Consider the following 13,488-nt stretch of genomic DNA (forward strand, 5'->3'; position numbering starts at 1 on the left):
CACAAGGTTGTGGGTTGAACTGAACGCCCACTCAGTGTATGAGTAGCACGGCTTGGGTAACTGAGATGTGTGTGCCACTGGTGAGTAAAACCTTGGTCGCACCAATGTGTCTGACATTCATCAGGTCTGTCTTCTTTTCAAGACTGCTGTTAATGAACAAACACTCTATAGCAATGAGTACTATCAGAATATAGAGCTGTTTAACACTTATTTTAACCAAAGAAAATTCCTTACCCTACCTTTAATAGACCTACATATAGAGGTTATTTTATTCAGCGAAAGCGTGTGTGTGCATATGCACACGTGCATGTGAGTGTGCGTTATGTGCATGTGCATGTGCATGTGCATGTGCATGTGCATGTGCATGTGCATTTGCATGTGCATGTGCATGTGCATGTGCATGTGCATGTGCATGTGCATGTGCATGTGCATGTGCATGTGCATGTGCATGTGCATGTGCATGTGCATGTGCATGTGCATGTGCATGAGCATGAGTGCGCGTGAGTGCGCGTGAGTGCGCGTGGAAGGGAATAATCACAGTATATCCTATGCAAAAAACGATACTACACCACTGGGTTCATACCATGTGGGCTCTAATCCCCCGGTTCCATCCCTGGCCCACCAGACCATATTTTCATGTCACCCCTCTACTCTTTTTCTCTCTGTTTCCTGTTTCAAATAAAGGCTGATAGAAAAAGCCACCAGAAACTGCTTCAAACTGTCTGGGGTTATTCCGCTATGAATTGAATAAACAGGACCACAATGGAAGCAAGCCCTCAGGGCTTTTTGTGTTATCCTTTTACCACCATTGTATAATCGTACCACTGTACTTTTTGCGAACTGTTAATAAAATATTCAATCAATCAAAAAAAGTTACTTAAAATGACCCCAGATGTGTTTTTAAGTGAAATACCCCTTTATGTCTGGGATTCTGGAAACTGCTTCCTCTGTGACCCGACTGTAGATGAACGGACAGACATGGGGCATGTCCATGTTCATAATACAACATAATGTATAACAATATGTTCTACATAGAAACCTCAATAGCTGTTTTAAGCAGAAATGAGAGAAGCAACCGATTTAACTGCCGTATTAGCACAATGCATAACATGATATGATTCCATAAGAATCTAGGGCCTTAAATGTGTTATCTATTATTTTTATTTTCTTTATATTTTTCATTTTTTATTTTTTTTCCATGACATTGTTTTAAGTTTTAGATTTGCTTCAAATGTAAAGTAAATGTATTATTATCATTATTATTGTTATTATTATTAATAATAACATTTTTAAACCTCCACACTGTATTAGAATATGAACACAGTCAACAGTGCCCTTTGAAGGGCTCAAGTAGTGACATTTTGACCTACACAATACTGTGAAGTATAATATAATATAATATAATATAATATAATATAATATAATATAATATAATATAATATAATATAATATAATATAATATAATATAATATAATATAATATAATATTATATTTTATTAAATTATATTATATTATTGTATATATCATATCATATCATATCATATCATATCATTTCATGTCATATCTCTAAATATGTTTAAATGTTATCAACACCCTTATAATATACACTTCATGGAAACCTTCATGACCTCCCAAAGTCTGTGTGTGGCACATTGACACGGGAAAAGCAAATCTGTATTTCATCTGTTTTATTTAGGGGAACAAAAACTACAGTATGTTGAGAATTACAAATACTTAGGTCTTAACTTGGATGAACATTTACATTTTGAATATGGCACATCAGTCTTGGCCGGATCTGCAAGCAGAGCTTTGGGTGGTATTATAGCAAAAACTAAACAGCTGGGTGATCTGGGATATGCTGCCTACTCCAAATTATTTCACACTTGTGTCTGCCCTGTCATGGACTATATGGCTGGGATATGGGGGTTAAACACAAATATGAAAGGACAAATGGTCCAGAATAGGGCTATACGGTATTTCCTTGGAGTACATAAATTTGCACCTGTATTGGCAATAACAGGAGACATGGGATGGGAGGCATGTGAAATCAGATGGAAAGGCAGCATGGTAGCTTTATGGAATAGACTAATCAAAATGCCAGAGAATAGAGTTGCCAAGAAAATCTATAATTGGGATGTCTCGATAAAAGGTGCATGGGCAAGTACAGTAGAGGATATACTTCTGAGGGCTGGGTTGCTTAACCATTTTCAAAATAACAGCATTGCAAACATCTCTGTGGTGAAGGAGAAACTTTATGGTTTGTATCAGAGCAAATGGTCACAGGATATATTGTATAAACCAAAACTTAGAACATTTGTTATGTTAAAAAGCTGTTATGTTAAAGAAAAATATGTTAGTGCTCCATTGTCCAAAAGACAAAGATCTCTTTGTGCCCAACTCCGTTCTGGGATCCTGCCCCTGCACCTTGAGACTGGTAGGTATAGAGGAGTAGTGGAAGAGGAGAGGGTTTGTGTTTATTGTGATATTGCGGATATTGAGAGTGAGTTCCATTTTGTTTTCTATTGCCCTTTGTATCATGACCTGCGTCAAAAATTATTTAAGAGGTGTAGAAACCCGGATTTAATTTGGTTGGATGACGCACAGAGACTTATATGGATTTTTGAGTACAGGATATTTGCACTTGCGGAGTATCTGGAAGGGGCCTGGGACAGACGGGCAAAAAGAACATACCTGTGAAGTGTAATTTATTTTATTTTATTTTATTTTTGTTTTGTTTTGGGTGTTTGCCAAACGTTTTCCTTTGTGCAGTGTTCTATGAAGAGAACTTGATATTGTTTATTTATGTTTTGGTGTCTAATAATCCCGTAAGGGATGGGTCTTTTTGACAAGACACGAAAATAAAAATTCATTCATTCATTCATTCATTCACTTGAATTTTCTGACATTATCCAAATGGACACAAATGGACTCATGCGTCCGTTTGGTTCCATTTCTACACTCTCTGAGGTAGCGTTCATGATTAGAAATTACAACTAAAAAAAATATGTTCCAACTGATCTGTTTACATGAACACTAAATAAAGTGTGTTTACATTCCACAAAGCATTTAATCAGGATATAATGTGTTGACATGCACACAGTGTTTTAATACATTTTCTTCATCAGTTGTTTTCAAACTTTTAACTTTTTCATCCACGGCACCCCTGAATGACATGGTACTTTATGGCACCTTACATTTATGTCATATTACGGTATGGAAATATGTAAATCTTTCCCCCTAAGATACAGTATGTCACGGGGAAAACTTGAGAGAATATCTGTTTCCATTAGGACAGATTGAAAATAATTTATGCTTGACATTTAACCACTTGCACCCCAGCACCTAATCTGGGGGAGAACATTCACCAAAAAAATCGAGACAAAAACTCACAATGTGTCGCCGTGTGACACGCTGTGAGCTTGTAGATTGGCTATTTTTGCCGTAGAGATTTTGGTTAAGTGGTTAAACTGAAGTGATATTGATGAATTCCAAACATTAGAAAAGTATTCTGCGGCACCCCTGGACTTGCGTCATGGCACGCTCGGTGCCAATTAAACCAGTGCTTCTCACACTTCATGTCATGTCAAGCATCCTTAAATTGAAACAATTTGGACCCCATCTGAAAATATTTTGTGCCAGGGACCCCATACAAGATTTGTGTTGTTAAAATGTTTAAAGATTTAATTGAATAGCAGAACTACAAGCTCGACTATTTTCAAATAGTCTATGTATTAAACTATATTTACAATTATTTCTGAGTGTCATGGCAGTTTGACTGTGCTGTCTGTTCTGACTCTTCTATTTCTATGTTCTATTAGGTTGGAGCTGCTTTCCACAAGTGGGGAGGTGTGTCCTGGCAGTTACCTGGCTGTTCTCTATCTGGCAATCACCTGGCTGGCTACAAATACCTAGCTGTGGCAGCACGCTGTGCTTCGTGATAATCCTTTCTTCAGCTAGTGCACACGTCTGTGCTCTCAGTACTAGGTTAGTCGAATTACTCCGGATCTGCAGATCTTTGGTTTGAGAACCTGTTCCTTTTGTGGCTTTCGCTAATACTTGGTCTCTTCCCTCAGCCAGCCTGACTGCCTCCCCCACACAGCTCCAACCTTTGAAGACAAGGCCTGAGGTCTGACTACCAGGAGGACATTAGTATTATTTCCAGCTTGAGAAGCTTTGGACCTCAGTTAATTTTTGGACTTGTTTTAGTTTTACCTTTGATGCCTCCTGAGGCTTGAATGTTTTTGAAGCCTGTTCTTTTGACTTTATTAAATTCCACTTTAAGTGGCATTCTACGTTTCCTTGGTCTTTGTCTGCATCTGGGTTCACTGTCTGCCTTGACATTGAGATCCCCAAAAATGTATTCGTATACCGGAGGTGTTGGAGAGAGATTGCCAAAATGTTCGCGCCAGCATATAATAAGTGTAATAATAATAATAATAATATATTTTATTTATATTGCACTTTACATTTGAAGCAAATTTCAAAGAGCTACTGTACAGAATAAAAAACATAATTCTACAGATCACACTATGACATACAATGTAGGCCTATTATACTATTTGTCACTATTCGCCCCATGTGGGCCAAACATGCAGCAGAAAGAAGTTATTCCAACGAAAGAGTAATTATTGGAATAAATATGGGTTAAGAAGGGATATTTTTCTGTTGAATGGATTATCAAAAGTTTTAAGCCACCGCCCTCAAACCGATTGAATTAATTATGACCAGAGCAGATAAGACTAGTCTCTTCCAGTTGAGGCGTTTAGGCAACATGAGACATTTAATTCTCATTGTGCTATCATTGTGATTATATTTATATACTGTCCATGCTGTGTAGAGTATGTAGACAGAGAGATGAGACGAATTTGCAGCCAAAATATCATCAAAACTTTCATTTATAATTTCCAATGCAGCCTCCATAATTCTCCACTGGGAGAGAGGAAGAAAAAAAGTCATAGAGAAAATAAAACACTCACTAAAATGACAGTTGATCATATTCTTGATGGTCATTGTATTATACTGTAAGTATCAATTTATGTGTCATTTTAAATAATTATATTGAGTCAAGAGGTATCAGGTACGTACTTTTCATAGGTCAGTAGAATGTAGATTTAATTGACTGGAATAATGCTATTGTCAAGTACTATTGTCAAGTTTTATTAAATACTTCCACCGTTCAGTTTACAAGCTTGTAAAAAAAAATCGGGGTTACAAAACAACACGTTATTAACAAATCACTTTAACAGTAAGGGTGTTTTGTGTCACATGCACTTACAATACAGCTGTGACAACAGTACAGGCAGTGACATTCTTATTGTACTTTACCACTTAAACCCTATACTTTGTTGACAAGGGTTTCATAGGGCTCTACTTGGCCTCCTCCTTTTCCCTCTACACCAAATCTCTTAGCTGAAAATGTGTCGCAATGCGACGCGTTGTGAGCTTGTAGATCTGCTGTTTTAGCCCACTCTTCACCTATGGCATGCTCACAAAAGGGACTGTAGGGTTCAACAGTGTGACAACATAAAAAATACATATAATATGGTGATCAAAAATCCATATTAAATTCAAAACAGCATATGGCATAATAGAATAAAATCAAGTTAAATGTTATAAATGTCATATAGAAACAACGGTAAACGTGGAATTCTCATGGTTGTGGTAACGATTCAAAGTCAGGTTGTCAGACACAGCCAGGAGGATCAAAACGTCACATTGATAGTCTAGCTTTTTTCTAAGTACTACGTTTTTACCAACTGCATTTTCTCGTTTAAGTGTGTATTTTAAGATTCTGCTAGGTAACAGGGTGAAATAATGTCCCATGGGGTTCATTTTAAAAACGAATAAAACCCAAAAATGTAAACAGTAGGAAATACCAAAACAAAAATACAACATACAGAGACAAATGAACACATTTTTCCATACAATTTGGACTCAAGGAATTCATGAAAATACATTAAGATACAAGCACATCATGACTGTAGTTCACGGCAGAAATAGCAAAAGATGTATCAATATTTGTCTTTTTACTAAATACTTGGATTGTTTTCTTGTTTGGTTATTATGTTCATTTGCTATTTGCTCCTCTCCAGGACGCTCTGCCAAAAGCATTGGATGCCGAGACACTGAAGAGGGATGCTTGGAACCTGGGAAGAGAAGTGCTCCAGCAAATCTTTACCATTGAATTGTACCTAACTGTGTCCTTAAAGCAAAATGGATTACAACACAAACCATTGAATAATGGTTAATGGTTAATGTGATTATGTATACAGTTTGTACTTCTGTACAATAAAATGTTTGCGTTTTTCTCAGTTCCATTACTAATTATTACTGTTTAACTTCACAAAGCAGAACACTAACATGAAGTTTTATCAGTGATATTAAAGCTGCAATCTGGAACTTTTAATTATGAATGAATAAAGGTTATTTTAACCACTCTCTCTACTCTTCCATTGAGAAATGTAGACCCTGATGAAAGGTTGGACACCTACTGGTGGACAAGTAATAACTGCAGACGCTCATAAGCACAATATCTCCCAAGGCCAATTAGGGACTGGCTCTTGATGAGCGGTAGAAATGAGGACTCTCACAGGGAGGACCTGGGTTTGAATTTTTGTATGAAGACAGATTGCAGCTTTAAGATTTATATGTCTTCTTCTCACAGATCCAGGTGTTTGTCTGTGAACATTGCATATTTTTCCACTTTCCATCTGCAGGCCAGTAGTAAGCACAACTCCCCGCATGGTCAACAGGATATCCAGCACCCCAGTAACTGCAGAATAAACATTTTAATCACATCCACTCAGTTACTCACATGTACAGTGACTTTGATAGAATTACTTTAGAAAAACTTGTAAAATGTCTCACCCTGTTGTCAGTGTTGTTCCATCCACCCATGTCCATGTGTCCTTCGCCTCTTCCAGTCCAATCCAGGTGTGTGATGCTCCCTTCCAACACTTCAGTCCACTGAAGAATTCCTGATGATTTGTACATTGTTTTATTGCTTAGAAAGTTTATTGCATATAAAGTTGTCACCCCCCCCCACACACACACACACACACACACACACACACACACACACACACACACACACACACACACACACACACACACACACACACACACACACACACACACACACACACACACACACACACCTGTTTATCTTGACTGTCAATGACCACCAGACGTGCTCCCATCAGCTCACAGTGTTGTCTACTTTCCACCCAGGTTTTCTCTTCAGTAGAGATGTAATAAAAGACGTCTCCAGACTTCTGCCATCCACTGAAACATGACTTGTCTAAACATCAAAAAATAGTTTTACTGATGGATTTTTTATAAACTGATCATCAGTTCTAACACATTAATGATATGATAACAGTCAAATACTAAACTTGAGTGAGAAATGAGCTGAGTAATGTTAGAAGAATAACATATGGTTTTAGGTTTACTAATCTAAATATTTTGATAAGCCATGATAAATGTTTACTCAAATCCTTTTTTAGAACTATATACCTGACAATAATGTAAATATCAATAATAATACACGAATTAATATTCCTTCAAAAATAACCTCTCTCATCTGCGATCTCTCCCTTCAGCTGGTTTACTACACTTAGTAACAGGTCTCTCTGCAGGGTCATGTTGTTGTATCTGGTCAGGGTCAAGGTCAGGTTGTTCAGTAGTTGGTCTCTCTCCAATATCACATTGTTGCATCTGGCCAGGGTCAAGGTCGGGTTGTTCAGTAGGTCTCTCTCCTGGGTTAGGTTGGTATGTATTGGGTTAACGGCTGAATTATCTGTAATGGGATGATAAACACTGTTGTTGCTACTGATCGTGATGAAGTCAAGTTATTAGCTTAGAGAAAGAAAACGTGTTATTATTCTTTACAAATGAACATACATAACATTTTGACTCCACTTTCTGCATTCTACTTTGCAGATGCAAGCATTGATACTCAAAGAAAAACTTGGTGGTAGAGATGATGATTATTACCAGTGAATTAAGAATTAGGCCATTAATTAGCCCTCAATCAAGAATTTGAGAATTAAGCCAGATTTGATTTGAATTCATACTCACAGTCCATGACCATGCCTGTAGTTCTCACTACTACCAGAACACACAGCGCAGTGAGACACATTGCAGCTGCTCTGAAGATGTCTCTCTCAATGATGAGGCCTCTCTGGACAACTGGGGGATATTAAAGTTAAACGTTAGTATGATCTACTTCAATGTTTCATTTCCAAGAACTCAGAGTGAATATTATATAGTTAAGTGATCTGGGCTCAGAACCCCTTCATCTTGAATTTCTACAGAAAGCTTCATATGTCTGATGCACAATAATGTAGTTGAACATGTAACATGCAATTGTTCTTCTTCTTTTATAAAAATGTCACATTATGAAATGAAAGGAGAAATAATACACAAGGAGGAACCAGGCTCTAACAATCATAATGTTTCTGTTAACTCATTAAGACCTGAGGCCGATTCTACAAATGCTTTCAAAATCAGTAGTTCTCACACAAATTTTTTTTTTTCAAAAATAGCAGATGTACAAGCTCGCAGCATGGCACAAAGTGACACGCTGTGAGCTTGTAAATCTGCTATTTTTTGAATAGCCCAAAAAATGCGTATCCATAAAAAAATAAAAAACACAAACACACACACACACACACACACACACACACACACACACACACACACACACACACACACACACACACACACACACACACACACACACACACACACGAGGAAAAGGCGCACACAAGTGTGTGTAGGCGCCGACCACGGTGAGTGAGATCAAAGTTTACAAAAAGGAAGTCACACAGCTCGTAGCCACGATGCAAACATAATTTGAATATGCACAAAGCAACGTTTCAACAACACAATCTTGTTCATGTCTCTTGTAACCATAGGTAACTGCTAGTTTAAATATCATGTGAAAAGCTGCTCTAGTGATGATGTGAGAAGAGAGACAAACAGTGTCAGTGTGTTCATGTGTACCTTGATCTCCTGTAGCCCCCTGTGAGCCGGAGCCTTGGTCTGTGAGACTGTCTGCTCTTTCATTGATGTAGTCTGGCTCCTCCTCTTCGCTCTCCTCCCTGAGTCCTCCATCGTTCCTCGCACGCTTTGCTCTGACTCGTTTGCCAGGAGTATGTGAAGACATCTTAAGAGGAATTACACAAAAAAGTTAATGATTACACTATAGTCCAGGTAACTCAGCTGGTAGAGCGCTTCCCTTTGGACCACAAGGTTGTGGGTTGAACGCCCACTCAGTGTATGAGTAGCACAGATCGAAAAAGAACGAACCAAGTACAGTGCAAGTATATAGAGGGTCTAAGTGGTTATACTGAAGTGATATTGATGAATTCCAAACATTAGCAAAGTATTCTGCAGCACCCCTGGACTTGCGTCACGGCACCCTAGGTGCCAATTAACCCAGCGCTTCTCACACTTCATGTCATGTCAAGCACCCCTAAATTGAGTATATTTGGCCCCCATCTGAAGATATTTTGTGCCAGGGACCCCCATACAAGATTTGTGTTGTTAAAATGTTTAAAGATTTTGTTTGAATAGCAGATCTACAAGCGCAACTATTTTCAAATAGTCAAAGTTTAAAGTGGTTTAACTATATTTAAAAAAAAATCTGAGATCCCCAAGAACGTATCCGTCTATCGGAGGTGCTGGAGAAAGGTTGCCAAAAAGTTCGAGCCAGCACATAGTAATAATACTAATAATACTACTACTACTAATAATAATAATAATATATTTTATTTATATTGCACTTTACATTTGAAGCAAATTTCACCCAAAATATTGTCAAAACTTTAATTTATAATTTCCAATGCAGCCTCTATAATTCTCCACTGGGAGAGAAGAAGAAAAATAGGCAAAGAGAAAATAGAAATACAATTTTACCCAAAATTACAGAGATTTACTCTGTGTTAAATAAACATGATATATAAAATAAAGTAATTTGTCCCAGAATAATTACTTTACAAATTTCGGACAAGGTCTATTCACACAGGATTAAAATCACTGACGTTCTACTTAATTATTACAAATGACCAGAGAATTTACTCACTTTGTCCAGTATGTGTGTCTTACATTGGTCTTTGCTGTTGCAGAATAGATGAGTTGTTGTCTGTTCTAGTCTAGACTGAACACTGCCCAACCAACCACGTTGTTTTAGATGCACTTTTGAATGCCATGTATGGATGTATGTGCAAGTACACAAGTACACACAAACACACACAGTGCATGTACACACAAATACACACAGTGCTTCCCCCTGCACACACAAACACAGACAGTGCATATACACACACACACACACACACACACACACACACACACACACACACACACACACACACACACACACACACACACACACACACACACACACACACACACACACACACACACACACACACACACACTCTCTCTCTCTCTCTCTCTCTCTCTGCAGGATGAAAAACTCTTTACCACAAAATGTACGCATGAAATTGAGGTGTTACATTCTGGGCGGGGAAAGTGAATGGAACGTTTTCTGCATTTCTCTCATCAAAAGCTGTAGATGTTCCCTCCATCAACTGACCAATAAACAGTTTTATTTAGTTGTATTCAACTGATAATCAAATAAAAAGCAATAATAATGGAGACACTGTAGTATTAGATATCCATGATATTAGTGGTGACAGTGTGGTATTGTACATAACAATGATAATAGTGGTAATAGTGTGGTATATGAGATAACAATGATAAGCAGTGTATGATGTTTACTGACATTAATAATGAAACCATGGTAGTATGTGGTCTGTAACTCAGGAAACAGGATGCTTTTAACATACATCTCCCCACGTTTTATTGTCTGCAGTAAAAACTGCAGTGCTGTTTGTATCATTTAGTAACATTTCTTGATGTTCATTGTATTATACTGTAAATATGAATTCATGTGTTTTAAACAATCATATTAAGTCAAGAGTATTATCAGGTATGTATTTACAGTATTTTTCATAGGTCAGTAGAATGTATCATTAATTGACTGGAATAATGCTATTGTCAAGTAAAGTTTTATTAAATGCTTCCACTGTTCAGCTTACAAGTTTGTAAAAAAATCTGCTGTTTTAGCCCACTCTTCACCTATCATGGCATGCTCAGAAAAGGGACTGTAGGGTTCAATTGGTCAACAGTGTGACAACATAAAAATATATGATACGGTGATCAAAAATCCATATTAAATACAAAACAGCAAGTAGTATGTATAGCATAATAGAATAGAATAATCAAGTGAAATGTTATTAAATGTCATATAGAAAAAACGGTAAACATGGAATTCTCATGGTTGTGGTAACGATTCAAAGTCAGGTTGTCAGACACAGCCAGGAGGATCAACACGTCACATTAATAGTCTAGCTTTTTACTAAATACTTCTTCTTTTTTTACCAAGTGCATTTTCTCGTTTAAGGGCGCGCTCTCACCGCACTTTTATTTTACCTCTGGGGCAGAATCTGCCAATGCATTGTAAATGCGTGGATTCAAGCAAGAGCGGATTTTTCCGCTTGTCGCGCAGACCTTGCGTTTATCTGCTCTACGCGACTTGTCCATTGGAAGCATAAAACTGCTGGAGGCAGGAGCTGATTTTCCCCCTCTGTCCAATCGGGTGAGTCGAAGGCGGACCGTCCCAAGACTCAGGAAGCAACATGGTGCTCTCAGTGGACCAACTTGAATGTGAGTGACAGGTGCGTCACAGCGTTTTTTTAGAATCCGCTGGCTGCAAAAAACTGTGGCCGCGCACAACCTGCGTTTAACAGCGGCCAGCCAACTTTTGGTGAGAGCGCGCCCTAAGTGTGTATTTTAAGATTCTGCCAGGTAACAGGGTGAAATAATGTCCCATGGGGTTCATTTTAAACCTCTTACAAAATTCCTACCCAAACCCCAAAATGGAAACAATAGCAAATAGCAAAACTTTAGAAGTATACAACATACAGAGACAAATTAACACATTTTTCCATACAATTTGGACTCAAGGAATTCATGAAAATGCATTAAGAAACAAGCACATCTTGACTCTAGTTTAGGGCAAAAATAGAAAAAAACTGAGACGAAATTGTTCAGATTGATCAATATTTGTCTTTTCACTAAATACTTGGATTGTTTTGTTGTTTGGTTATTATATTAATTTGCTCCTCTCCAGGGCGCTCTGACAAAAGCATTGGATGCAGAGACACTGAAGAGCAATGCTTGGGCGCTGGGAAGAGAAGTGCATGACAGAAACTGTGTCTAACTGTGTCTAAAAGAATCCCTGGCTAATAAGCCTTATTTGCCTTAACACACTATATACTATATACTACTATATAACTCAAATTAAAAATGTAAAACACCGTAAATATTTTATTTCTTTTAGAAATAGTTATGTTTTTCTCAATATCTTTTACTCAATAGGGGCCGCACCCATCTCAAGTTGAATTTATGGAATGCTTGAGCTAATAAAAAACAACTTAATACTTCCTGAGGTTAATATGAGCATCAAAGCAATATTTTAAATATGTTTTATTAGCATATGCATTCCATACATTCCATAGGAATGGACCACACATGGACAAATGGCATCATCGACTTGTGACGGTAGCGGTGCCTATTGAGTGAAAGATGAACTATTTCTAAAATAAATAACATATTTAATGTGTTTTAAATTTTAAATTTTAGTTATAGAGGGCAATTATAATATATTAAGACGTATAAGGCTTATTAGCCAGGGATCCTTTTAAAGGAAAATGGATAACAACACAATGAGATTATGTATGTATTTGTTTGTACTTCTGTACAATAAAATGTTTGAGTTTTTCTCAGTTCCATTACTAATTATTACTGATTAACTTCACAAAGCAGAACACTAACATACAGTTTTATCAGTGATATTGAAGCTGCAATCTGGAACTTTTTTTTATGAATAAAGGTTATTTGAACCACTCTCCCTACTCTTCCATTGAGAAATGTAGACCCTGATGTAAGGTTGGACACCTACTGGTGGACAAGTAATAACTGCAGAAACTCATAAGCACAATATCTCCCCTGGCCAATCAGGGGCTGGCTCTTGATGAGCGGTAGAAATGAGGACTCTCACAGGGAGGACCTGAGTTTGAATCCCAGGTAGGACATATGAGTTACAGATTGCAGCTTTAAGATGTATATGTCTTCTCACAGATCCATGTGTTTGTCTGTGAACATTGCATATTTCTCCACGTTCCATCTGCAGGCCAATAGTAAGCACAACGCATGTCCACTTGGTCAACAGGATATCCAGCACCCCAGTACCTGCAGAATAAACATTTAATCACATCCACTCAGTTAATCACATGTACAGTGACTTTGATAGAATTACTTTAGAAAAACTTTTACTTTTAGTAAAATGTCTCACGCTGTTGTTATCAATGGTGATCCATCCTCCCATGTCCATGTCTTAGTCCTTTTCAGTCCAAT

The 13,488-nt window shown here is 37.5% G+C and overlaps 3 protein-coding genes and 1 long non-coding RNA gene across 4 annotated transcripts in view; all 4 read right to left on the reverse strand.

Moving 5' to 3' along the window:
* The window catches only part of LOC308087355 (uncharacterized protein), a 77,705-nt gene that overhangs the window by 46,385 nt on the left and 17,832 nt on the right, over positions 1-13,488 (reverse strand). The window lies entirely within an intron of this gene.
* Positions 6,658-7,279, reverse strand: LOC308087364. Its single transcript, XR_013933324.1, has 3 exons — positions 7,158-7,279; positions 6,868-6,977; positions 6,658-6,772 (listed from the first exon to the last, which is right to left on the reverse strand). It is a non-coding gene; the product is annotated as an uncharacterized lncRNA (long non-coding RNA).
* Positions 7,563-10,174, reverse strand: LOC308081955 (uncharacterized protein; the record flags this gene model as incomplete). The annotated part of the gene is made up of 4 exons (XM_080423570.1): positions 10,088-10,174; positions 9,007-9,169; positions 8,080-8,190; positions 7,563-7,798 (listed from the first exon to the last, which is right to left on the reverse strand). Exons 2-4 carry the CDS (start codon positions 9,167-9,169, stop codon positions 7,563-7,565), a joined length of 510 nt encoding a protein of 169 aa, XP_080279696.1. The 5' UTR covers positions 10,088-10,174.
* The window catches only part of LOC308081966 (uncharacterized protein), a gene marked incomplete at its 3' end in the record, with an annotated part of 6,252 nt that continues 6,186 nt past the window's right edge, over positions 13,423-13,488 (reverse strand). The window contains exon 7 of the mRNA XM_080423580.1: positions 13,423-13,488. This exon is cut by the window's right edge and continues 48 nt beyond it. Within this exon, the coding sequence (XP_080279706.1) occupies positions 13,423-13,488 (66 nt within the window).

Source organism: Gymnoscopelus braueri (genome assembly GCF_963280865.1).
Source record: "Gymnoscopelus braueri genome assembly, chromosome: 1".
NCBI classification, from domain to species: domain Eukaryota; kingdom Metazoa; phylum Chordata; class Actinopteri; order Myctophiformes; family Myctophidae; genus Gymnoscopelus; species Gymnoscopelus braueri.